This window comes from Danio aesculapii, chromosome 3, assembly GCF_903798145.1.
Source record: "Danio aesculapii chromosome 3, fDanAes4.1, whole genome shotgun sequence".
Lineage (NCBI taxonomy): Eukaryota > Metazoa > Chordata > Actinopteri > Cypriniformes > Danionidae > Danio > Danio aesculapii.
This window is the reverse complement of record NC_079437.1, coordinates 12,045,469-12,070,460: the sequence shown is the minus strand read 5'-3', so window position 1 is coordinate 12,070,460 and position 24,992 is coordinate 12,045,469. Positions and strand designations below refer to the sequence as shown.

The 24,992-nt window shown below is 36.7% G+C and overlaps 1 protein-coding gene across 3 annotated transcripts in view; it reads right to left on the bottom strand.

Annotated features, from left to right (window-relative positions):
• wizb (WIZ zinc finger b) overlaps positions 1–24,992 on the bottom strand; it is a 47,255-nt gene that overhangs the window by 7,320 nt on the left and 14,943 nt on the right. For all 3 annotated transcript variants that reach the window (XM_056453154.1, XM_056453152.1, XM_056453153.1), the window contains exons 9-15: positions 17,996–18,145; positions 15,778–16,317; positions 12,454–12,909; positions 11,734–12,246; positions 8,360–8,896; positions 6,370–6,581; positions 2,680–2,971 (exon numbers count right to left, since the gene is read on the bottom strand). In XM_056453154.1, the coding sequence (XP_056309129.1) occupies positions 2,680–2,971; positions 6,370–6,581; positions 8,360–8,896; positions 11,734–12,246; positions 12,454–12,909; positions 15,778–16,317; positions 17,996–18,145 (2,700 nt within the window). The remainder of the gene's footprint in view (positions 1–2,679; positions 2,972–6,369; positions 6,582–8,359; positions 8,897–11,733; positions 12,247–12,453; positions 12,910–15,777; positions 16,318–17,995; positions 18,146–24,992) is intronic.

The following is a 24,992-nucleotide window of genomic DNA, read 5'->3' as shown; positions in this document are numbered from 1 at the left end:
GTTCATTTATTAATAGAAATGTATCACCAATGTAAATCAACTAAGGTGATGATTGTTATGGAAGTTTATTTTGTTGTTCGATTATTAAGAGAAATGTATCACTAATGTAAATCAACTAAGGTGATGATTGTTATAGAAGTTTATACTGTTGTTCATTTATTAATAGAAATGTATCACCAATGTAAATCAACTAAGGTGATGATTGTTATAGAAGTTTATGCTGTTGTTCATTTATTAATAGAAATGTATCACCAATGTAAATCAACTAAGGTGACGATTGTTATAGAAGTTTATACTGATGTTTATTTATTAGGAGAAACATGTCACTAATGTAAATCAACTAAGGTGATGATTGTTATAGAAGTTTATACTGTTGTTTATTTATTAATAGAAATGTATCACCAATGTAAATCAACTAAGGTGATGATTGTTATAGAAGTTTATACTGTTGTTTATTTATTAATAGAAATGTATCACCAATGTAAATCAACTAAGGTGATGATTGTTATGGAAGTTTATTTTGTTGTTCATTTATTAGGAGAAATGTATCACTAATGTAAATCAACTAAGGTGATGATTGTTATAGAAGTTTATACTGTTGTTCATTTATTAATAGAAATGTATCACCAATGTAAATCAACTAAGGTGATGATTGTTATAGAAGTTTATACTGTTGTTTATTTATTAATAGAAATGTATCACCAATGTAAATCAACTAAGGTGATGATTGTTATGGAAGTTTATTTTGTTGTTCATTTATTAGGAGAAATGTATCACTAATGTAAATCAACTAAGGTGATGATTGTTATAGAAGTTTATGCTGTTGTTTATTTATTAGGAGAAACATGTCACTAATGTAAATCAACTAAGGTGATGATTGTTATAGAAGTTTATACTGTTGTTTATTTATTAATAGAAATGTATCACCAATGTAAATCAACTAAGGTGATGATTGTTATGGAAGTTTATGCTGTTGTTCAGCCGCGACATCACAAAATAGAATCCATTTCTAAAATAGAAACTTTGTATGTCGCTGTAGTGGATGGTTAGTATGAAAAAACTCTGATTAACATGGAAAATATATGTGTGTATAATGTGTGAGGTGTTGCATGTAGTTAGGAATCAGCATAAAGCCCTGTTATAACCCAGCACGATAACAATAAATATAAACCTAGCAATAAATATATCAGTATTCACATAGATGAGCGATAATGATTTGTTTCTTTTTAAATTATGCTTTTAATTGGTCATTGTAACCAGCAAGGATTATGCTTTTAATTGGTCATTGTAACCAGCAATTGTCCTCAATGTGCTACTATTGAACAAACTATTGAGCTAGTGATATGTAGACCCACACGGAATCTGCGTGCACAGAAATCTGCAGATTTCCACAGATTTTTGGCTAATCATTTATTTATTTACTTGTGTCTATTTATTTACTTGTGTAAATGTGTGTAAATTTATATTTATGACATTTTATAATTTCAGTAATAATTTTGACTAATATGAAAGTGTTCCTTTGATTTATTCACAATACAGTTTGTAAATTAATATTTTCCGTCTTTTAGTAGATCCATTACATGATAGACTTGCTTTGTTTACCAAATAAGTGGATTTAGATGGATTTGCATTGTAAACATTAAATAAAAGTTAAAAAGCGATTATTTTTTATTAAATATATTACGTTTTTGGTTATGATACTCACAAAATCATTCCGCATAAATCCAAATTTTACAAAACACTTCGCAGAAATAGCAAAAAATGTCTGCAGATTCTTTCTGGCCCTACTAATAAGTAATCAATCTAATCAAACAGTCAATTTAGCAATCGTAGTCATTTTCAAAGGCGGCAACACAAAGACACTGAAACTAGCACTGTATTCCTGAGGTTTATATGTTTATACTTCAATTTTCCAGCATGACTTTCATATCTTCCATGTCTTTTTTTATCTTTTTTCCCATGGTATAACCCAATTGTTTCCACGATGGTCATTACCTTTCAATAATCTTTTAAAAGAGGGTTTAACATCGAGCAGCGTGCTTCTCGACAGAGTCCTTTATATCGTTAAATGGCACAAGCATTTTAATTTTCAATGGATTCTGACTGGCTGTCTGTGTTTTACCATTCATCAGATGGATAAAAATAATTCTTTTGACAGTGATCCCAACAATATCGCTCCTCTGTATCTTTATCGCTATAGTTGTGGTGTGAACTAGGCTTTTCTTTAAAGTCCACATGAACCGTGACGCAGTTCCTAGAGAAATGGAATAATACTGCGAGCTGACTGGGTGTAGTAAAGTAGGCATTTTTTTTAGAAATTTCTGGAAGAGGGTTTGGGGAGAGTTATTACAACCTAACAGACTCCTCCTAGACACCATTCCTGTTCGTTGTCAAAAACTGACAGTTGGAGGGGCGTGGTTAAGTGTGTTAGCCCCGCCCACTATCTCAGACAGACGTTCTCTGAGAATTTTCAGATTTTAATTAAAGATTACAAGGGCAAACAATATTTTTTCTTAATGACCCACACAGATGAATTGTTTACCACAAAACTAGCAATGTGCGCTAACAATATCCTATGGTTAGTTTTGATTTCACTTGTACTTTAACACTGTGAACAATTTTTAGTACTACATTCTTTATCGTTATCTTTGTGAACGGGCCTTAAGGCTGTGCTCATACCTCGTGGCAAGCGCACGTTGAGTTCACTGTGGGCCACTTGTGAATGTGGAAGTGCGTTGCTGGAATGATGACCGGCAGGCTGCGAAATAAGGCCATGCTGAGCGGAACTTGCACTCCTGCTTTTTGCGTCCGCTCCCCGTGAAGACAATCCCCAGGAACAACTGCTGGCGTCCCGTCCAATTGCCCTTTTCTGAGGCAAAGTGAGAGACGCCCATTTGGCAACAGTGGGCTTTTGGGAAATGTGTGTTGTAGGGTCAGAGTCACAGGACGGTGAGATGACAGAACTGCACCTCTGCGAAAGATTGCAGCGAATTTAATTAGCATTAGACAAGGAAGATATGTACATTTTCACAGATAGACACGACATAACCAGTTGCCAACTATTTTAAATCGAAAGTAGCTAAGCTCCGCTTGAGAAGTCGCTGAATGCCTCTAGATAACGTTATGGTTAAATTTGCATATTACTGACATCATCACGCCCTATTTGTATCTGGACTTTGGTACAAAAGTCACTGGATTTGTCTAGTGCTATGTGTTATTTTGACAAAGTCACTGAAGGGAACAGGAAAGTTGTTAAATTTTATGAAAAAAAAAATTGTAAAAGGAACACATTTTTTAAGAAATAGTCTAATTTTACATAGGATTTTTAATCCAAATCAATTCAACTTTACTTCTATAATGCTTTTTACAATGTACATTGTATCAAATCAGCTTAATATAGATGAAGAAAATAGAATTAAAAGCCATAACAATATCTCAAAATTTGGAACATTTCAGCAAGACAGGCAGGCAGAAAAGCAGTGGTAGAATGTGGTGTATTTCTATTTGAATTAAAATTGAGTTTAGTATAAAAACGCCACTTGTCAAGTTCAGTTTAATTCAGATCAATGTAATGAAAAATTTTTGTACTATTCAGGTGAATTCTGGGTATGGTGGAGCACTTTTAGCTTAGCTTAGCAAAAATCATTGAATCTGATTAGACCATTAGCATCTTCTCAAAAATTACCAAAGAGTTTCAATAATTTTCCTTCTGTAGTTATATTGTGCACTAAGACTGAGAGACAATGATAAGTTACTATTTTCTAGGTCGATATGTTTAGGAACTACACTCTCATTCTGGAGTAATAATCAAAGAATTTTGCTGCTGTACCATTCTGGTGTCTCACAAATAACTCCATGGTTGCAAGATTTTCAAGCACTGCACAATATCATAGCACCAGCTGCATGATATAATTATAATAATATTGTAAGAGGCTAAATTATCATATGCTTTTGTTTATATGACAAAACATGTCTTTTTGACTCAAGAAGGTCCATACTGACTCCAAAGGCAGATACTGATAAGATCAGGGCCTGGTCTGTGGACTTTGGAGGTTTTACGATGTGGTCACATGTTGATTGGTCAGTTTGAATGTCTCAGTATTTGGGTTTTAGTTACATGGTCAAGAAAGATACAAAATAGGTGGTAAAACGCTGCTCTGGTTCCTTTTCCTGGCCTGCTTTCCTGCTCTGCTCCTCTCCTCCTCTGGAGTCTATCTTCTCTGACTCTACTGCAATCAGGCTAACTTCTGGGCCTGCTCTCTTTGTCTGTCTCTCCCTCCCCCTGTGTCTCTCCTTCTACCTCTGGTAACTTTAATTTTACATTTAAGCTGGGTACAATTTATATTAGGGGTGGGCGATATGACCTAAAATAATATCACGGTATTTTTCATCTTTTGAACGGTGACGGTATAATATCATGGTATTACTTTCAATAGCAAAATAATATACATCTCAAGGAAGAACGGACAAAAGAAAGTCTCACTTCTATCACTCTTTAAAAGTTTTGGTTTGGGTCATTGTAAATGCTCAGTCTCGTTATGAGCTGATCTTCATTTCTCTGTTGGTGGAATAAAGCAGGCGTGTCAGCCGCACCAATTTATGAGCAGACAGAGCAGGATTCTCGCGATGACCACCAGCGCAATTCCGCTCTTTGTTATGAGCCGTAGTTTCAGTGTAAACTTAGTAAAGGGGAGTTTCTTTGGCGATGATGTGTACAGTGTTAGATTTTATATTTAGCGGACATTTGCGCTGAACACGCGGTGAATGCAACGCATCAAGATTCGGGCACCTTCTGCGAAAACACTCGATTGATCTCAGCTGGCGGATCAACATTTACCTCATGTCATGATCGCTGTCATCTGCGCCATTATTATTATTATTATAACTTTAGGTGAGGTTTGCAAACCTGTGCACTTTTCGCTCTTCAGCCGTTTGCATTTCCTGCAGTAACAAAAGCTCCCTGTTATCTGACAGCGGGAAGCGTTGAGTGACTGACAGCTATGAACCAATACAGCAGCAGGGTAGAGCGATTCAGCAAGTTTTTAGAGAAAATCAAATCAGATTGCACTACAACCATTATATTCAGACACACAAATGCTCCCAAATATATTATGAGGGCGCATAGATTACATTTCGGGCGCTCATGTGACCAAAATGGTTGCAATTTCGAGCCCTATAGTATAAGGACATGTATTCAGACAACAACTGAACGTTTGAAGAAAATTGAATGCCTTATTATTTAGAATTAGCTATTATTGATGTAAATGCAGCTGTTTAAGGTGCATAATTGATTTATTACGGTACTGACGGTATTAGAAAATCCATGTCGTGGCGCAATGTCACACCGGTGATGACTATGACACCGGTGTACCGCCCACCCCTAATTTATATCATACGTTTTATCATTTCATATCTCATCATTTTTTACAGTTATTTCGTAACTAATTCAGTTGTAACCATAGAGAATTATTGTCATTAAATCATTTCATTTTCAAGTATTTGTGAATTACTTTTGATTTAACATCAACACTTAATTGCTCTATATTGCAATACAATACCATCACATAATAGCAACGCTCTCCCACATTTTTAGCTATTAATACTGCTCTTATGTCCGTTTTTGGTATAAGATTGCAGAAGAATGGTTTGACTAGAAATGTACAGTTTTTTACCATCAATACAGATAACTTTTTAGTCATTCGGCAGAACTACAGTTCGATCCGCTGTGGTTTAAACCCATTCCTACAATATAATTATAATAATATAATTATTATTATAATCCAATTCAATGATGCTAAGCTAAGTGTTCTCGTCTGATCCAGAGATCACCTGTTACTTTGAATGTCCCATGAAGTGCTTTGAAATGTGCATTGTTTTATTTTTCATTATGTTTGACGTAATCTCAACCAAAACACGAAGAGAAGGCAGGACATAGAGTAGCTCCTCCCCTTTTTACAAAATAAAGCCAATAGCATTTTGTTTTATCACCGCTCTGCCAGTCACAGTGGTTGAACTTAAGAGCATTAAATGTGAAGCGTCTTGAAGGGGGCGGGGCATGTCAGATACTAGAGAGCATTTGATTGGTCAACAGATTTGATGAGAAACTGAATGAAGTGAAAAAAAATCATTGATCCAATAATGTGGAAGTGATAAACTACAAGCTTTACATGTTTATTTCAGTTTTATATCTCCTAAACATGAATTTTGTCACTGTTTTGGAGTACACTTGCTTATAGATCCCCTAAAAACTTACAATACAGATACTAACTATTTTCATTTCATGGAACCTTTAAGTTGGCAATACAGCACATAACTTCAATTACTAAGGAGTGTTATAGCATCACAAAATAGTTCTAGCTGCTTTCTTACTTTCTTTTGGGCATAGCGGACTCCTTGCGCATAACTCTGCTGCATCTCTGCTGCCTTTTGTGGACGGCTGCGTATCCAGGCACTCAGCGTCTCAATAGGCGAACCATTCACACACCACTCGGTCACGCCAAACTGTCTTAAATGTGCTCGAGCATGACTGGCCAACGCTTTCCGGTTCTCAAAGTAGAATCCACAGAGCTCACAACTGGGATCTGAAACAGAGAAAAACAAAAGGATGAAGCCACATTGTTCTTGAGACTATTGATCAGACCTATTTTATGCACTTTTAATAAATCAAGATATTAAACTGGGGAAAAAATATCCTGACAAACAAGGAATATAATTGGGAAGTTGACAAATAGGCAGTAAAGTATTTTTTTTCTTGTAAAACACCAGTTCTGAAAAAATATATATATTTATGAAGTTTGAGAAAATAAATTGATATACATATACATACACACACCGGCCACTTTATTAGGTACACCTGTCCAACTGCTTGTTAACACAAATTTCTAATCAGCCAATCACATGGCAGCAACTCAATGCATTTAGGCATGTAGACATGGTCAAGACGATCTGCTGCAGTGCAAACCGAGCATCAGAATGGGGAAGAAAGGTGATTTAAGTGACTTTGAACGTGGCATGGTTATTGGTGCCAGACAGGCTGGTCGGAGTATTTCAGAAATTGCTGATCTAACTGAGATTTTCACGCACAACCATCTCTAGGGCAGTGTTTCCCAACCCTGTTCCTGAAGGCACACCAACAGTACACATTTTCAAGCTCTCCCTAATCCAACACACCTGAATCAACTCACCAGAACATCAGAAGAGACTCCAAAACCTGAAGTGAATGGGTGAGATAAGGGAGACATCCAAAATATGTTCTGTTGGTGTGCCTCCAGGAACAGGGTCGGGAAACACTGCTCTAGGGTTTACAGAGTATGGTTTGAAAAAGAGAAAATATCCAGGGAGTGGCAGTTCTGTGGGCGCAAATGCCTTATTGATGCCAGAGGTCAGAGGAGAATGGCCTGACTGATAGAAAGGCAACAGTAACTCAAATAACCACTCGTTACAACCAACTCATTACATCATGTCAATATTGACCAAGATCTCTGAGGAATATTTCCAGTACCTCCTTTATAGACCGAAACACCCATGAGTCCACAAAGTGGCACAAATGGATTTGCTATTTAAAAAAACGTGCCAGAAAACGGGACAATTAAGGTTGCATTGGTCTGAAAATAGCAACACATTGGGGAAAACAGGTCTTATTGTGTCGGGTGTATGATAGGGCCCATGTTGTGAAACGTGTGTAAATATTATGGACAATTTATTTACAATGTATGTAAATAAAAATTGAGCAGGTGCAGATCATGGGCTTCGCAGGAGGCTTCAGTCCCGTAATCCTTAATGGGGTCTTTCAATTAAAGTTTTCAGTGAAATTGCCCAATTTAAAATTAGCATATAGTGTCACATCAGAGGACATGTTTTCAGTGACAAAATGTATCAAGTTTCAATGTCTTAATTGGCACTTGTAAAATTATTTTGTTTTTACTTGATAAGAGCTGTAATTTACTACGTTACACACTGCAAACTTTGCTTAAGATCACAGAACAGTTTTGAGATTTAGCTCAAAAATTAAAAAAAAAGTCATTGAAAAAAATTATTCAAAGTTTTTATAACAAGAGGTCCATGGAAAACTAAGAAAAGTTTAACCATTTACAAGATTTTAAATGATTTCAATACTAATTATATAAAATTTTGTGACACTAAAAACACAACATCACATCTACAACCCAATTATATTATTTGTGTAAAACTGCCAGACTGATTAGATCCATTTTAAGCAATGGAATTCTGCACTAGGGGTCTTTATTTATATACATAGCCATTTTTTGCAAACAAGGAAGCAACACAGACACTGAGTGACCTATAGAACAAAGTTGTAGAAAAACACCAAATAAGGAGTATTACAAAAATATAGCCTTACCCAATTGGCCTACTCCATGCTTCTCAGCTGAGGTTTTACCCTTAAACGAATAGTCCTGTGGGGGAGATGAGAAGTCTTTTGATTGCACAAGCAGTGTCTTTTCTCCGGGCTGTTTCTCCTCTACTAGCACCTTCTTCTTTAGTGGATGAACTCCAAAAAGTTTCCCCAAAGGTAAAGCAGGGGAATGGCCTATGCTTCCCAGCCCGTGCTTATGCAGCCGTGAACCAGAATGGAGCAGATTTAGAGGTGATTTTCGGGACAGGGCAGAGGACTGATAGCCTGGACTGCTCAATGAAATCCCACCATCTTGTCCTGGTTCCTCCTTTATGCCCAAAGCAACCGATGCAGGAGTGCTGCCCTGTCTCCTCATGACTTCCCACAGTGTGTCGATGGGTGAGCCATTCACGGACCACTCTGTGATGCCCATGTGTCTTAAATGTGAGCGTGCATGGCTTGATAAACCCTTGCGGTTCTCGAAGAATTCACCGCAGAACTCACAGCGAATATCACGCGAAGGCTCCTTCTCCTGAGTCATAACTGTAGGAGGAAAAACAAACACAAATTGAGTGGGGATAATTCAGTCATGCATTAAAGGAACTCGGGTTGTCCCAAAACTGGAGTTCAGTACCAATTGATACTGAAATAAAAAAAAACTCCATTTCTCGCTAATATTTGAGCTAAATTTGTTCTAAAAAAACAGCACTGATTTGCCATCATGTTCACATGCCTAACAGAAATGACTGTGATTGGTCGTGAAGGTCATCAGTTCACCAAACTCACCCCTGTTTACTGAGTGTAATCAAAGATATAGTCACTGGAGCATTTTAAAACTGCAATTCATCAGCAGATCGCTCATAGGTCAGCTTTTAGACAAACCAGCTGATCAATGTGACTTTGTAATGCTCCAGTGTCCCTGTATCTGTGTTTACACTCGGAGTTCAGTGAACCGATGACTTTCACGGCCAATCACAGTCTTTTCTGTTGAGCACGTGAACACAATGGTTAATCATTAAATGTTAGCGGGAAATGGACATTTTTAAAATTTCAAAACTGATTGGTAGTAAATTTCAATATCGTGACAATCCTAACAGGAACGCTCCACTTTTTTTGGAAATGGTCTCACTTTACTAGTGATGGGAAGTATGGCAGTTTATTTTACTGACTCGGACCCTTGAGTCTCGTTCAGCGAGGTGAATGAATCTGTTCAATTTGACAAAATATTATTCAAATGTTACGGGTCGGCACAATAGCCTAGTGGTTAGCGCGCTGACATATGGTGCAGTAGCACGTCAGTACATCCCGAGTTCAAATCCCGGCTCGAGGACATTTCCCTACCCTAGCCCACTCTCTTTCTCTCCAACTTCGCTTCCTGTCTCAATACTGTCCTATCTAATAAAGGCAAAAAGGCTAAAATGTTACAGGTTGCTTCCAAACACATCTACAACCAGCATAAAAGTTGACCACATTACAAACAAATCATAACTAGAATGCTATAAGAAACAGAAAATAATCATTCATTGTTAACCTGGACTTGTCTGATTATGTCAGCTCAACACTTCTGACACATCTTCAAATTTGGGTCACTCATTCACATGACACAGTCCCATATAAGCTTAACTAAAGCACAGACAGGACCCATAATTAGTTCACCTTTCGAGTTTTCGAGTTGTTCGTTCATCATGTGACAGGATGTAAAGAGATGACTCCAACCCGAGGATTTGAGAGATGAACGGATCAAATCTTTCCGGGTGTGACTGCATATGATTGGCTTCTGTCTTTCCCATGATGAATGAACCACTCAAACCTGATAAAGACTCGAAAAAAATACGAATCTTCCACCCCACCTGCACAAATGTGCGCATATCCGAATGAACTCCCTGAGAGGACTCATCATTCTGGAGTCACATATAAGATGAATTCAAAATGAAGAAATCGTTCAAGAACGACTCATCACTGCATTTTACCTAGAGTCACCTAGAGTAAACAGTTGAGTTATCATTTTTGAATCCAATTAGCCACTCTCTGGATCTGGCAGAAGCTATTTAGCATAAATAATTGAATTGAATTATAACATTAGCATCTTACTCCAAAAAAGAGAGGTGATGTATTTTGGTTTGTATGTATGTGAAATTACATCCATAACACAAATGTATACAACAACAAACTAAAACTGATACAATTAGTTAAATCTTATAAGGACAGGGGCTGCACGGTGGCACAGTGGGTAGCACAATCGCCTTATAGCAAGAAGGTTGCTGGTTTAAGCCTCAGCTGGGTCAGTTGGCATTTCTGTGTGGAGTTTGCATGTTCTCCCTGTGTTCGCGTAGGTTTTCTGTGGGTGCTCCGGTTTCCCCCACAAGTCCAAACAAATGTCAGCATCTTAGAATTATTATAAGGTTCTATCTGACATTTTTGTCAAAATTGAGTAATTGACATATTCTTATTAAATGACAACTTATTTACATCATGGCATGTTTTTTTATAAGTTGTTTACATTTTAAGACTTTTTATTTAAAAAGCAAATGTTGCACACATACTGTTTGCTGTATGGAATGCTAAAACTTTGAAGCTCAATATCTGAAAATCATTCAGAACGCAGATAGAACCTTATAATTCCAAGGTGACGATGTGCTATAGGTGAATTGTGAAGGCTAAATTGTCTGTTGTGTATGTGTGTGAATGCGTGTGCATGGATGTTTCGCAGTGATGGGTTGCAACTGGAAGGGCATCCTCTGCTTAAAACAAATTTTAGATAAGTTGGCGGTTCATTCCGCTGTCGCAACCCTGGATTAATAAAGGGCCGAAAAAAAATGAATTAATTATAAGGACAGGCGGCGCACCCAGAATATGTTGCTAAGCAATGCAAACAGATCCCGATTGCGGTGCTGTGTTCGTACCCTCGTAGAAAATGTTTAGAATGGAGGGGCATGACGCTTTCGGGTGTTGAAAAACTCACAATGAAGAGGGATCTCATTTAGTTTAATTTTGTGTTCTTGTGGGCCAGTAGAATCTCTTTCATGACCTGGTACTGAGACTCTAGACCCCTAGACCAACTTTTCGTTTTCCATCAGTCTTAGTACACAAAGTAACTACAGAAGAGTCAAGCTTTAAACAGGAAAATAAGCAAAAATCTTTTTTGATTTTTTTCAGGCGAGATGCTAATCTGATTGAATGGTCTATGCTAAGCTAAGCTAAATATGCTCCGGCAAGACCCAGAGATCAGCTGAATGAATTAAAAAAGGTATAACTCCACAGTTTAACTCCAAGGGAGTTGTAAAATGAGACTATTTCCAAAAAAAAAGTGGAGTCTTAAAGATAAATTAGAAATGATAAAGCTAAACAAGCATTATGTACGCGAGGGGGCAAAAACTCACTCAAGTTGACTGGATAAACATTATCTGAAGAGATTAAACTGGAATGTAGTGGCTCTGGGCTGTAGTGTTCATCTGCTCCCATGTCTGATCCTTTCATGGTAACTTCCACAATTTCAGGCTCTGGTTTTGGTTTAACCAGGTCCACTATTGGTGGAGAACTGGTGGCGGATGTTGAGGGTGACATTTTGTGGATAGTAGGCTGGTCATGGTTTGGTGTTTTGGCAAAGTGAAAAGGCAAGCGGCCAATAATATTCCCTGATGGGGAAGAGGACTGGAGCGTGTGACGTGGCAGTCCTGGGCTCGGAGAAGAAGGGGATTTGGGGGACTTCAGAGGCATGATAGTTGGTAGGCCTCGGCGTACAATAATCTCTTTTAGAGTATCAATAGGTGACCCATTCACAGACCATTCGGTGATCCCAAGCTGGCGCAGGTGGGAACGAGCATGACTGGAGAGGCCTTTGCGGTTCTCGAAAAGTTCTCCACAGAACTCGCAGCTCACATCTTTCAACGGCTCTAGCAGAAGTGTACAGAACAACCTTATATTAGGTTTAGGCATAAATATTACCTCATGTCATAAATGAACCAAACAACAGACAAGGACACAATCACAAACTCAAATCTAGCTGAAATAACAAACAGTGATTGTCATGCATGTCTTCTCAAGAAAGCATTGTGTGATTTGTAGTAAATCTCTTCCAAAGATCATGTAAAAACAGTTACCTATAGGAAAGGACATCATTTCTCCACCACTGAAACGAAGGACCTGCAAAGCGGAGGGTTTCAGCTTTTTCTGCGGTGGGCCCAGTAGGGTGTGGGTGGATGAGGTAGCTTTGGAGCCAATGGTTGTCCTCAAAGAGGAGGCTGCTGTTTTATATAAAACAGGGCTGGAGGAAAGAGGTCTCTTAGAGGACGAAGTGGAGGGTAAAAGGGAGGTCATGCTGGTCTTCTGGGACCTCAGGTCTTCAGGACCATCAGAGAGAAAAGAATTGGCTCTGTGCTTAAAGTCATCAGTTAAGATGAACCGGTTGAGCAGGTCAATGGGGGAGCCCTTGGATTCAGAGTACTCAATCCCGAAATGCCGCAAATGGGCACGAGCATGACTCGAGAGGCCTTTTCTGGTTTCAAACCATGCACCACACAGCTGGCAAATAATGTCTTTAGAGTCCATGTCCATGGCTAGAAAAGAGGGAAAGCAACAGAAAATTATATGCACAAGAAGAAGAAGATTGAGGAGCACAACACTACACAAATATTTTATTAGCATTTAGCACAGGGCTTCTCGAAGTCTTTCGAAAATTGAATCTGGAGCCACCTCCATTTCATATTTCAAGAGTTGTAATTGTGTATGAGGGATTAAGGGTGCTTTCACATCTGTGGTTCTGTTCATTTGGTCCGGACCAAGGGCAACAAATGATGCATTATAGCATTTTTCTGCCGTTTTTGATTCCTTTTCACAGCACACTGATTGCTTTGGGCCGAATCAGTTGAAAAGAACCAAAATGCAAATGCAAAATGCATATCACTCATTGGCCAGATGTTATTGAACATATTTCCTAAACTGATTTTCGATTGGTCAGAATTAACGTGCAGGAAAATGCCAATGGAACTCCCGCAAGTAAACAAACCGGCAGACACAAAATGTAGATTTTTACTATGGAGAGACGACTGCGCTGGCTGACTGTATCCCTGGTCATAGTATATTATATATTTTGTATACATCACTTTAGACAAACTATACATTTCGAGAATGAAGAGCAGCTGCGGCTGGAAAACAATGCTTTAAATGCATTGCAAACGGCGAAGGCACATCGCAAGTCACATCAGGAGGAGGCGTGAATTAATTTTGCTAAACTGCGACATGGTCATCTTCCGGAAATATTACCAATGATCCATCAGGTAATGTTTTTCCCTCTCTCTCTCTCTCTGTTTAAAATTGTTGGTAAAGCGCTGTCAACAAATATTTTTCCTCCACATTACATAATGCACAGCGCATCGGACTAAAGCAGCTGGATTAGTCCAAAAAGGCGCAGTACTTTTTGCAGTTGGGTCTGTTTTGTTCGGATCATGTTCTCACTACAAATGAACCGCTCCAGTGTTTGTTTGAAAGCTTTTGGTGCGCACTCGAATGCAATTGCTACATTCACACCTGCCCAAACGAAGCGAAACAAATTTTTTTGTCATTATTACACATTTTTATGACAAACAAACACACGTCGTCATCTTAGAATTATAAGGTTCTACCTGACATTTTTGTCAAAATTGAGTTTTTCACATATTCTTATTATATGACAACTTATTTACATTATGGGATGTTGTTTTATAGGTTGTTCACATTTGAAGACTTTTTATTTAAAAAACAAAAAAGATTTTATCTACAAAGTCAAACTCTAGCTTGCCTCTATAAGGTTCTTTCTATGAGTCAATCAGCAATTCGAATGCATGCACGAGGACCAATCAGAATCAGCTCTCTTTGTCATTCCGCCAGACTGCTTCGTTGACAGCGGGAAAGACCAGAAAGAAACACAAAATCAGATTCGACTAAATGATGCCGCACCACACAACATTGAGAAAAAACCTGAAACTGAAAGAGTGTAAATGTGATGATTTAGAAAAACATTTTTTTTGTCATTTAGATGAAATGTTACATTTTACATTGTCGAAAAAAAGAAACAGATATTCAAAATTAATTTGAAAAAGGTGAAATATTTGTATTTGTGTATATATAGTCAGTGAAACATTTTTCAGTTTTTCTATTAAAGTCTTCAAATTCGATGTTAAACCTTGAAGGGTAAATAATTAATTTAATTTATGGGACATTTAATTCAATAAATATAATTCAATAGTTCATATAAAGCATATAATTTAATAAATATTACCATAGTAATTAGATAAAATGAACATCTGCCCTGGATAACCATTTAGCACAGCCCTGTTTGCTTAATTTGAATAAGAAAAAAAAAATCATCCTAAAACAGTAAATGATATAGAAAGCAAAAATGTAACTTTGTCAAGCATCAACACATTGTTACAACACCAATTTTTATTTTTTGTGATTGTATTTCTTGAAAAGTAAAGCTTCAGTTACTGATCTGCCAGATAGAACCTTATAATTGCAAGCAGAAAATGACTCGTTAGAATTAGCAGGTTCTGTCTGCATTTGCCCTGTTTGTTTTACCCCAACTTGCAAATGTAAGAGAACTTTGATCATTTATATTTAGAGTACATTTAGGGTCTCTGTCATGTTAATGTATAAAAGAGAACTGTTACACACATATTTTTTGCTATATGGTATGCAAAAACTCTGAAGCTCAATATCTCAAAATCATTCAGAACGCAGAAAGAACCTTATAATTCTAAGGTGACGATGTTTTAATACATTCATAACTGCGTTCGTGTTTTAGCCTCATGCTTTAAAAAAACACGCTTTCTTTGCTATCTATAATCTCTAATAATGACTCTTGTATAGTTTTCCCAGAACATTCTGTGTCAGAGAAGTCTAGTGGCTGTGAATGAGCTTTTTACAGTGTCGGCTATAATGTTAATGTTGGTTTTGGTGTGTTTACATAGATGAATATGGCCACTGTGTAAAAGCACAGTACAGTTATTGAGCTTTTTGCCACATTAGTTCGTTATGATAACATAATATATGCCTTCAGTGATTTTCTTAAGATAAATACCAAAAAATAACACAACTGGAATAACTACAGCAGTCACGATCGTCGGATATCTTATGAAGGAAGAGATCGTGATGACATATGATGATGAGTGCTGGTGTTGTAGTGCTGTCCCGTTTCTTAGGGGTAAATTTTGAAGCCCTTCCCCTTCACACTTTGCTTCAAGGGCCAAGGAGAAGGGAAAGGAGTACAAAAATAGAATTGGGATTAGGGTAAAGTGCCATTTGTCCTACATCTGGTCGTGAATTTTGTTGTATAATTAAATGGAAAATGCATTTAAATTTTTTATGGTTGTTCAGATTTGGACCTTGGAATTGAGACTTCGAGAACCCCTGATATACAAACTTTGATATACAAGATGCTTTCTTACTAAGGTTCAACGGGGCGTCCGACTCCTGTGGTGCCCAGAATGGTTTAGTTGGACCGGAGAGGTTTGCAGACTGGCTCTTTCCTAAGATCTTATGCTCCTGGGATCGCAGTGGGGAAGACACAGGTAGCAGCGAAGATATGGGAGCCTTTCTTAGCACCGGGGAAGGGGACCGAGACTTTACAAATGGAGAGGAAGGCAGAGAGCCAGCTGTAGATGGAGTAGTTGGAGAAGGGGAAACTTTAATAGCAGAACTCGCAACTGAGAACATGACAGGAGGCTTTGTGTCCGACAGTCCTTCTTCAGTTTCAATGTCTTTCATGGGGCTGGGTACAGGAACAGGGACGGGCTTTTTGGGCTTTGTAGGTGATTTTGCATCTCTGGAATGATCCTTGGTAACCTGGTAGAGGAGATTAATAGGCGTTCTGCTGTTCTCTGACATGCCGATCCCCAGCTGCCGCAGATGAGAGCGGGCATGGGTAGACAAACCACGACGTGTCTCAAAGGTAGCACCACAAACACTGCATTTCAACAGGTTGGAGCCTGTGAAAGAGAGAAATCGTGATACAGGACCTATCAACACTTATTCATGCGGTATGTTGGCCTGTCACAATAAGTAGTGCAATATATTGTCACAGAAATTATTACAAATCTGGACCCACCTTGCATGCCTTTATATTTCAAGAGCACTAATTGTGTATGACTGTTTGAATAATGTGTGTAATCTGTTTAGGGGAATCACGGAAGAAGGTAAGCTTTTTTAATGTCTTTTTGGCGATGGTCCCAAATGCAAGCAAAGACGATAGTTTTGAAAAGTCCCAATATTGTCATTTTAAGACCATTTAATGCTACTTAATACATTTTTTCTTATTTGTACAGTTAAAACTGCACTTTAAAGTGGAAGTTCACCCAAAATTGAAAATTCTCTCCTTATTTACTCACCCACAAACCTGTTTGAGTTTCTTTCCTCCGTTGAACCCAAAAATAGTTTTTTAAAAAAAGGTTGGAAACCTGTAACCGTTCACTTTAACATTTTTCTAAATATCTTCTTTTGTGTTCAACAAAAAAAGGAAGTTCATTAAGCTTTTAAGGCAAGTAAAAGGTGAGCAAATACATTTTTTGGAGTGAACTATCCCTTACTCTAACAGACAATTAAATCTTAAACCTTTTTTTCAGCAAATCAATGACATAATTTGTGAATTTGGCAATTAAAGAGTTAAAATCCTGTAATTTTCTGAGTAATTTAGCAGTTTTCACCAGGACTGAGGTTGATTAACAGATTTATGCATTTTTACAGCAGTTTAATTCAGTGGATGTTTTCATCCCGAGCAAAACAAAAGGGTAGTAAATCTGAACAGTGCACAAGGGTTAAAGTGGAAGTTCACCCAAAATTGACAATTCTCTCCTTATTTACTCACCCACAAACCTGTTTGAGTTTCTTTTTTTCATTGAACCCAAAAGTAGTTATTTTAAAAAAGGTTGGAAACCTGTAACCATTAACTTTTTTACAATAGTTACAGGTTTCTAACATTTTTCTAAATATCTTCTTTTGTGTTCAACAGAAAAAGGAAGCTCGTTAAGCTACTAAGGAAAGTAAAAAGTGAGCAAATACATTTGCCAATACAGAGTGAACTACCCCTTTAAGCACTCTAACACACAATTAAATCTTAAAACAACAGGTTGTCAACCGTTTTCAGATGTTTTTGAAGATTTTCACAGTTAATGAAAAGGTTTCATTAGTTAATGTTAATTATTTCATTAACAAAATGAACTAATAATGAACAATAATAGTACAGCATTTATTAATCATAAATGTCTATCAAATCAACATGTCCTAACGCATTATTACAATTCAAATTCATGCTTGTTAACATTAGTAAATGAACCATAAGTCAACATTAACTAATAATGAACAACTTTATCATTAAATAACTTTACCAAAAATGAATAAACACAGTAATAAATGCATTGTTCATTAGTTGTTGATCTTAGTAAATACATTAACTAACATTAACTAGTATAATCTTATTGTTAAGTGTAAAAAAACATTACAAAAGTCATGTTAAAATACATTTATGTTCAGATTTTCTCCACATTTAATCTTCCTACAGAACATATTTTAATTTTGTAACAACTTTGATTGTTGATTTATACGTGAGCTAAAAGAAAAAGTCTACTAAAAGTAGACTTAAAGCAGATAAGAGATTAAAACTCATATTACCTCTGGGATCTGGGTCTTTGGATTCAGGGCTCTCTTCCTCTAAAGAAAACAGTGCCTTTTGTCCTGGACTTGTGGACAACTTCTCTGCAAGGGGCATTTGGATTTCGTCGTCGTCTTCCTCCTCCTCCTCATCCTCTGCCCCCTCCCCACCTGAATATGCAAAAACACGCATTTCTTTATTTGCTAATTGCAAAGTTAAACCTTTAATTAAAGATGCTGTGTGTAAGTTTTTGACTCTTCTAAAGCATAAAAACATCATAATATGCTTCCAGATATGCTAAGTAAACATTCTTGTTTATCTGAAAAACAATGCTGAAGTTGTGATGTTAGTTATTGTGCTTTGAAAATGTGTTTTCTACGGAGACCCGGAAGGTACGTGGTGGTGAGGAAAAAAATAGGTGGAAGAAAAAAACAAACAGAATGATAGGAAAACAGTTTTTTTGCGTTATCTCGCAAAACTGTTTCTCCACCAACACTTCCTGTTCACTTCATTCATGTAAACCCTCCCGTTTTTGCTGAAATTCTCCCATATTTCACCATTCTATCCCACTATCATCCTATCATTAAGTATTTTCCCATATTTCTAATATCTTTTTAATCTTAAAAGCATGCTGAAATTAATATTAAAATCTCTGCATTCACTTTCTTTACATTAAAGTTGTGCGTTGATCGTCGCCCTTCATATGCAACCTCATATGTTATCAAACAAAACAAAACCAGAGATTAATTTGCTGCTCACTTGTTTGATTTAAATGGCGTGAGCAGAAGCTGATCTGGGATCAGTTTATTGTACGGAGCGCGTCTGTCAGTCAGCGCTTATACATGCATTCACTGATTCAGAGGTTGCATATGAAAGGCGACGATCGACGCACAGCTTTAATGTAAAGAAAGTGGGATAGAATGTTAAAATACAGGAGAATTTCAGCAAAAACTGGAGGGTTTACATGAATTAAGTGAACAGGAAGTGTTTGAGGAGAAACAGTTTTGCGAGATAACGCAGAACATCTTTGCGAGGGAACGCAAAAACCTTAAAAATATGTTTTCCTATCACTCAGTTTTTTTTTTCTTCCACCAATTTTTTTCACAACCATCACGTCCCTCCCGGGTCTCCTTAGTTTTCCGTGCTGGAATGTCTGTCTTTGTTTTGGTAATTATAACCTGCCCAACGCCAGTTTAGCCAATTATATTTCAGCACCATGGGTTGCCTTGGTGGAAATCCACATATTTCATTCATTCATTCAGAAAGGCTCTGAAAGCATGCATCCGTGACCGAAATGCAACCTTTGGTGGCCAGTAGCAGACACCGAAATGAGACGCAGTTTCAGAGTTCCACATGAGGTTATTAATTAGCAAATAATATAAATAATACAAAGGTAAACATTAGGTGAGCAGGTTACATTGTAACCCTGTGTACTAACAACATGCTTCATGATGAAATACGCAGCGATGAGCAATTTGGCTGTTCGCACCAGACGAAACATGACAGAAATTGAAATGCATTCAGAAGCACAGAATATGCACTCACTCATGAAATGGTAAGGTCTATAATCTAATTAATGCATATTAACCCTCTTTGACATTATTAAATGTACATACTGAATCACTCATATGTGTTTGGTTCTAAAGTTCAATTTCAGACAGTTTACTTTATCTTTAAGATCTGAGGTGAACTATCTGCTGCTGTTTTCAGTATATGGCAATAAATGTCATGTAAAATGGCGTTCACATTGTTAGCATTTAACACTGAATAAAGCACATGAGGTGTACCTGAGGTGATCATTGTCGGCATTCTGTTGTTCACCTGTGAGAATAGAAGTCATTTCTGATATATTAATTCGAGGTGTTGGTTAGGACAAAAACTCCTTTTAATATGGAGAATGTTCCTTCTATCGAGTGCTGTTGCTTTTATTTAGAACACGGTTTAAATCATTCACTGCTTTTTTTCAATCTGGCAACTTGCGTTTATATTTGTTTTGATCCAGGAGTGCAATACCTAGTTCAACCACTGGGTGTCAAACTTACATACTGCACCTTTAAAACCACTAAAATCTCAAATATGTTTCCCTCATATGAACTGTAACAAGCTGTCCATTCACACCCCACACACATTATTTAAAAATTAAATATTCACAATTAGTTTAAATGTAAGTTAGCTCAACATGTGATTTTGAAAGAGTATATGTGAAAATACACCTGTTATATGTTATAATTAATTAAATGAATCTTTAAAATGCCCTAATAATTCACATCAGGTTCTTGCTTGAACTCAACAATCGTCCACTCATATTTAATAGCATCAAATTTTTCCGTTTGTTTTGGCAAAATGCTACAAATCTGTGTTAAGAACTTATTATGGTTGTCCACAACATCATATTGCACAATCAGTGCTTTAACCCTTATGTACTGTTGGGGATGTTTTCATCCACTCTGGGGTGATTTTGAGGCTTAATTTGGCTATAACCTTTTCTGAATGATGTAGCAGAATGATTTTTGGTGACAAACCTTATTTTGACACATATTTTGAGAAAATGCTTTGAATGTTTGTTAAAAAAACCTTAATGATACACTGTGGGCGAATTTACAACCCTTTTGTTTTGTTCGGGATGAAAACATCCACTAAGTTAAACTGCTGTAAAAATGCATCAGATCAATATTTATTTAAAAAATGTTTGCATAAATCTGTTAATCAACCTCAGTCCTGATCAAAACTGCTAAATTGTTTAGAAAATTTACAGGATTTTAACCCTTTAATTGCCAAGTTCACAAATGATGTCACTCATTTGGTGAAAAAACACACACAAAATGACGTATTTTCAATATAAAAAGTAGTTTTGGACTGGATTTTTTTAAACCGTTTATCACAGTCTTAGACATGTGAAACAACATGAATTGTTTTGATTCATTTTAATTTTTGTCTCCCTAATTTACTGTTGGTGGCTGTTTTTGCCCCATTGACTTCTGTTATAACCACATTTTGTTGATTGCAAAGCCATGACACCAAAAGGTGTAGCATGCAAAACTGTTACAAACAATTTATTTGTGTTGAATTTAAACAAACAAATTAAATGTAATGATGTTCAACTAAATTTGTTTGTTTAAATTCAGCCCAAATAAATTGTTTACAACCACTTAACGTAAAAAAATTGAGTAAATCCAAGGAATCATCTTTGAATAATTTTTTTAGTGCATATAATCATGCATTTTTGATTGTTGGTGGTTTTCCCTGTTGGGAAGAGGTTACATTTGTCATTACTGTTGATCATCAGTTGGCACCATTAACTCTTTTGGTTAAAAAAAAGCTTAGTTTCTGGATTTTATATGGAGCATAACAGCAAATTAAACTGTGTGTATGTCTGAGTGTGTGAGAGTGACCTTTACGCACTTACCTTGATGTGTCTGAGAAAAATCAATCAATTTGCATCTTAGCTCTCAAGAACTACATGGATTAAAACAAAGACTGTGTATTTATGCACCATCGAATGTGTTTATAATGGAAGTCCATGGGGCAACAGCCACCAACAGAAATTAGGGAGAAAAAATGAAAATCTAACAATGCATCTAAGCCACTGTTGTTACTAATCATTCACATGTGCAAGACTGTGATAAAAGGTCAAAAAATCCAGTCCACAATTACTTTTTATATTGAAAATACGTCATTTTGTGTTGGGTTTTTTTTCTTTCAAATCAGTGATGTCATTTGAGAATTTGGCAATTAAAGTGTTAAAATCCTGTAATTTTCTAAACAATTTAGCAGTTTTAATCAGGACTGAGGTTGATCAACTGATTTATGCAAATTAAAAAAGTTAAATATTTATCTGATGCATTTTTACAGCAGTTTAATTCAGTGGATGTTTTCTTCCTTAACTTAACAAATGGGTAATCAATCTGAACAGTGTACAAGGGTTAAAGTGGAAGTTCACTCAAAATTGAAAATTCTCTCCTTACTTACTCACCCACAAACCTGTTTGAGTTTCTCTTCTCCGTTGAACCCAAAAGTAGTTATTTAAAAAAAAAGTTGGATACCTGGAAATCTTTTGAGTTCAATTAAAAAAAGAATAAGCTTCTAAGGCAAGTGAAAAGAGAGCAGATACATTTTTGGAGTGAACTATTCCTCTTTTTTCATTAAACCCAAGGTAGTTCTTTAAAAATATTTTTAAGAATGTTGGAAACCTGTAACACAGGGGGCGTAGTGGACATTTTAGAAGTGGGGGTACAGCTGAATGAGATCAAAAAATTTACGTTCATTTTATTATTAATCACTTGTTTCTAAATGGTCTGTCTATAAAAGTGAGTTAAAATCCTGTAATTTTTTTTAACAATTTAGTAGTTTTGATCAGAACTGAGGTTGATTAACAGATTTATGCAAAAAAATGTGAACAAATATATTTATCTAATGCATTTTTACAGCAGTTTAATTCAGTTGATGTTTTCATCCCAAACAAAACAAAAGGGTAGTCAATTTGAACAGTGCACAAATGTTAAAGTGGAAGTTCACCCAAAATTGAAAATTCTCTCCTTATTTACTCACCCACAAACCTGTTTTGAGTTTCTTTCCTCCGTTGAACCCAAAAGTAGTTCTTTTAAAAAAGGTTGGAAACCTGTAACTGTTCACTTTAACATTTTTCTAAATATCTTCTTTTGTGTTCAACAGAAAATGAACCTCATTAAGCTTTTAAGGCAAGTAAAAGATGAGCAAATACATTTTTAGAGTGAACTATACCTTTAAGTACTCTAACAGACAATTAGATCTTAAACCAACAGGTTGTCTGCCTTATAGCTGTTTAGTTTTCACTTCGTAAACCTAACAACTACTCCAAAGGGCAAATTCAACAGGATTACTGTACAACACTGAAGCAGCACACTGAGATTTTCTTTTGAAGCCCCTGCTGGTCTTGCTCTTCTCAGCATATTCAATATAATAAGCGTTCCTTCGGTGGGTGTTTCAGTCTTCTGTCATTTGATCTGTCCAAGTCACAATTCTAGCAACATCAGCTTTTTTTCAGCAAATCAGTGACATAATTTGTGAATTTGGCAATTAAAGAGTTAAAATCCTGTCATTTTCTAAGTAATTTAGTAGTTTTGATCAGGACTGAGGTTGATTAACAGATTTATGCAAAATAATTAGAAAAAAATATATTTATCTGATGCATTTTTACAGCAGTTTAATTCAGTGGATGTTTTCATACCGAACAAAACAAAAGAGTAGTAAATCTGAACAGTGCACAAGGGTTAAAGTGGTATTTCACCAAAAATTGACAATTCTCTCCTTATTTACTCACCCACAAACCTGTTTGAGTTTCTTTCCACCATTGAACCCAAAAGTAGTTCTTTTAAAAAAGGTTGGAAACCTGTAAGCATTAACTTTTTCCATTGGTTACAGGTTTCTAACATTTTTCTAAATATCTTCATTTGTGTTCAACAGAAAAGGAAGCTCATTAAGCTTCTAAGGCAAATAAAAAGTGAGTAAATACATTTTTAGAGTGAACTATCCCTTTAACTACTCTAACAGACAATTAGATCTTTAACCAACAGGTTGTCTGACCTAAAATCTGTTTAGTTTTCACTTCTTAAACCTAACAACTAGTCCAAAGGGCAAATTCAACAGGACTACTGTACAACACTGAAGCAGCACACTGAGATTTTCTTTTGAAGCCCCTGCTGGTCTTGCTCTTCTCAGCATATTCAATATAATAAGCGTTCCTGCGGTGGGTGTTTCAGTCTTCTGTCATTTGATCTGCCCTAGTCACAATTCTAGCAACATCAGCCCTTTTCCTCCTCAGACTGAAAATGAAAATCCTCTGTGATGACATGCATTGTATGAAATAACCAGACGGTAAAAACAGACAAAAGACTTTAAATTAAACCAGAATATTAAACTTATCATAAAAGAAAAGAAGCAGTGTTGTCATTTTTTAAACATATTTTTGTGAAAGTGCGCGAAATAACAACCAAGAAGGGGAAAAGCGCCGACGCGCTCCATTACAACATTAAAAAAAGCACCTCAAGTAAAATGGCGAAGACTCAGTCTAATTTCAGTAATCATAAAGACATATAGGCACTGAAAAAAGCAGCCGTCATTTTGACAGGACATCCAAAACTGCGCTTAATAAGTACCCAATCACGTAATATCACCAAAAATTCACTTTTCAGATCGAAAAGTGTTCAGACAGCAGGGGAATGAGTCGCTTTTGTGCGCGCGCTGTCTCTCACTGGACATTTTTCTGCCATATCAGTGATTTAAAACGCACATCGGTTGTGACAGGAGCTTGTCTTAAATGTTAACACGATTGCATGCCATGCAAGATTTAAGAGAGGCAAAGCTCCGAGCGTGTGTGCATCTCTCACGCAAGCTCATGCACGGCGCGGAAGTGCATGCACTCACCATTCAGCGGCTGCGGCGCATCGGACTTATTACAGCACCTACAGTCAGACAATTTTTCCGCTATTGTTTGTGTCTGCGGGGAGGTGGAAGCAGCCATTTTGCCCCGCACACATGCACTAACGCACCAAGGCGTGACGAACCGAGAAAAGGCGGAGACTGGGCTAAATATTAAATGCCCGACATCAATTACAGTAATGAAGATTGCGCTAAGAAATTAGCAAGTGTTCTGCACCATCTTTACAACTGCTTTCAGGACAGCCTGACACAGATCCCAGGGCAAGCAGTGCCAAGCACAAGAAAGTAGGCTACTCTTTTTTTTGGACTGACCAAAAATCATTAAGAGTCAATAATAGCAAATGTATTTAAAGTCAAAGTAATGTATAAACTTTATATATTGTTGCATGCACCTTAGAAAAGACAGCCAAAACATTTAAACAATTAAAACAAGAAGCAAAAATTGGTCATGCTAATATAGTCTGATGAGGAAATAAGTATTTAAAGTCAAAGTAATGAGTAGACTATAAACTTTATGTACACATGTATTGTTTCATCCACCTCATAACCACAGCCACAACTTAAGACAAGACGCAAAAATGGGTCAAAATGAAACAACTG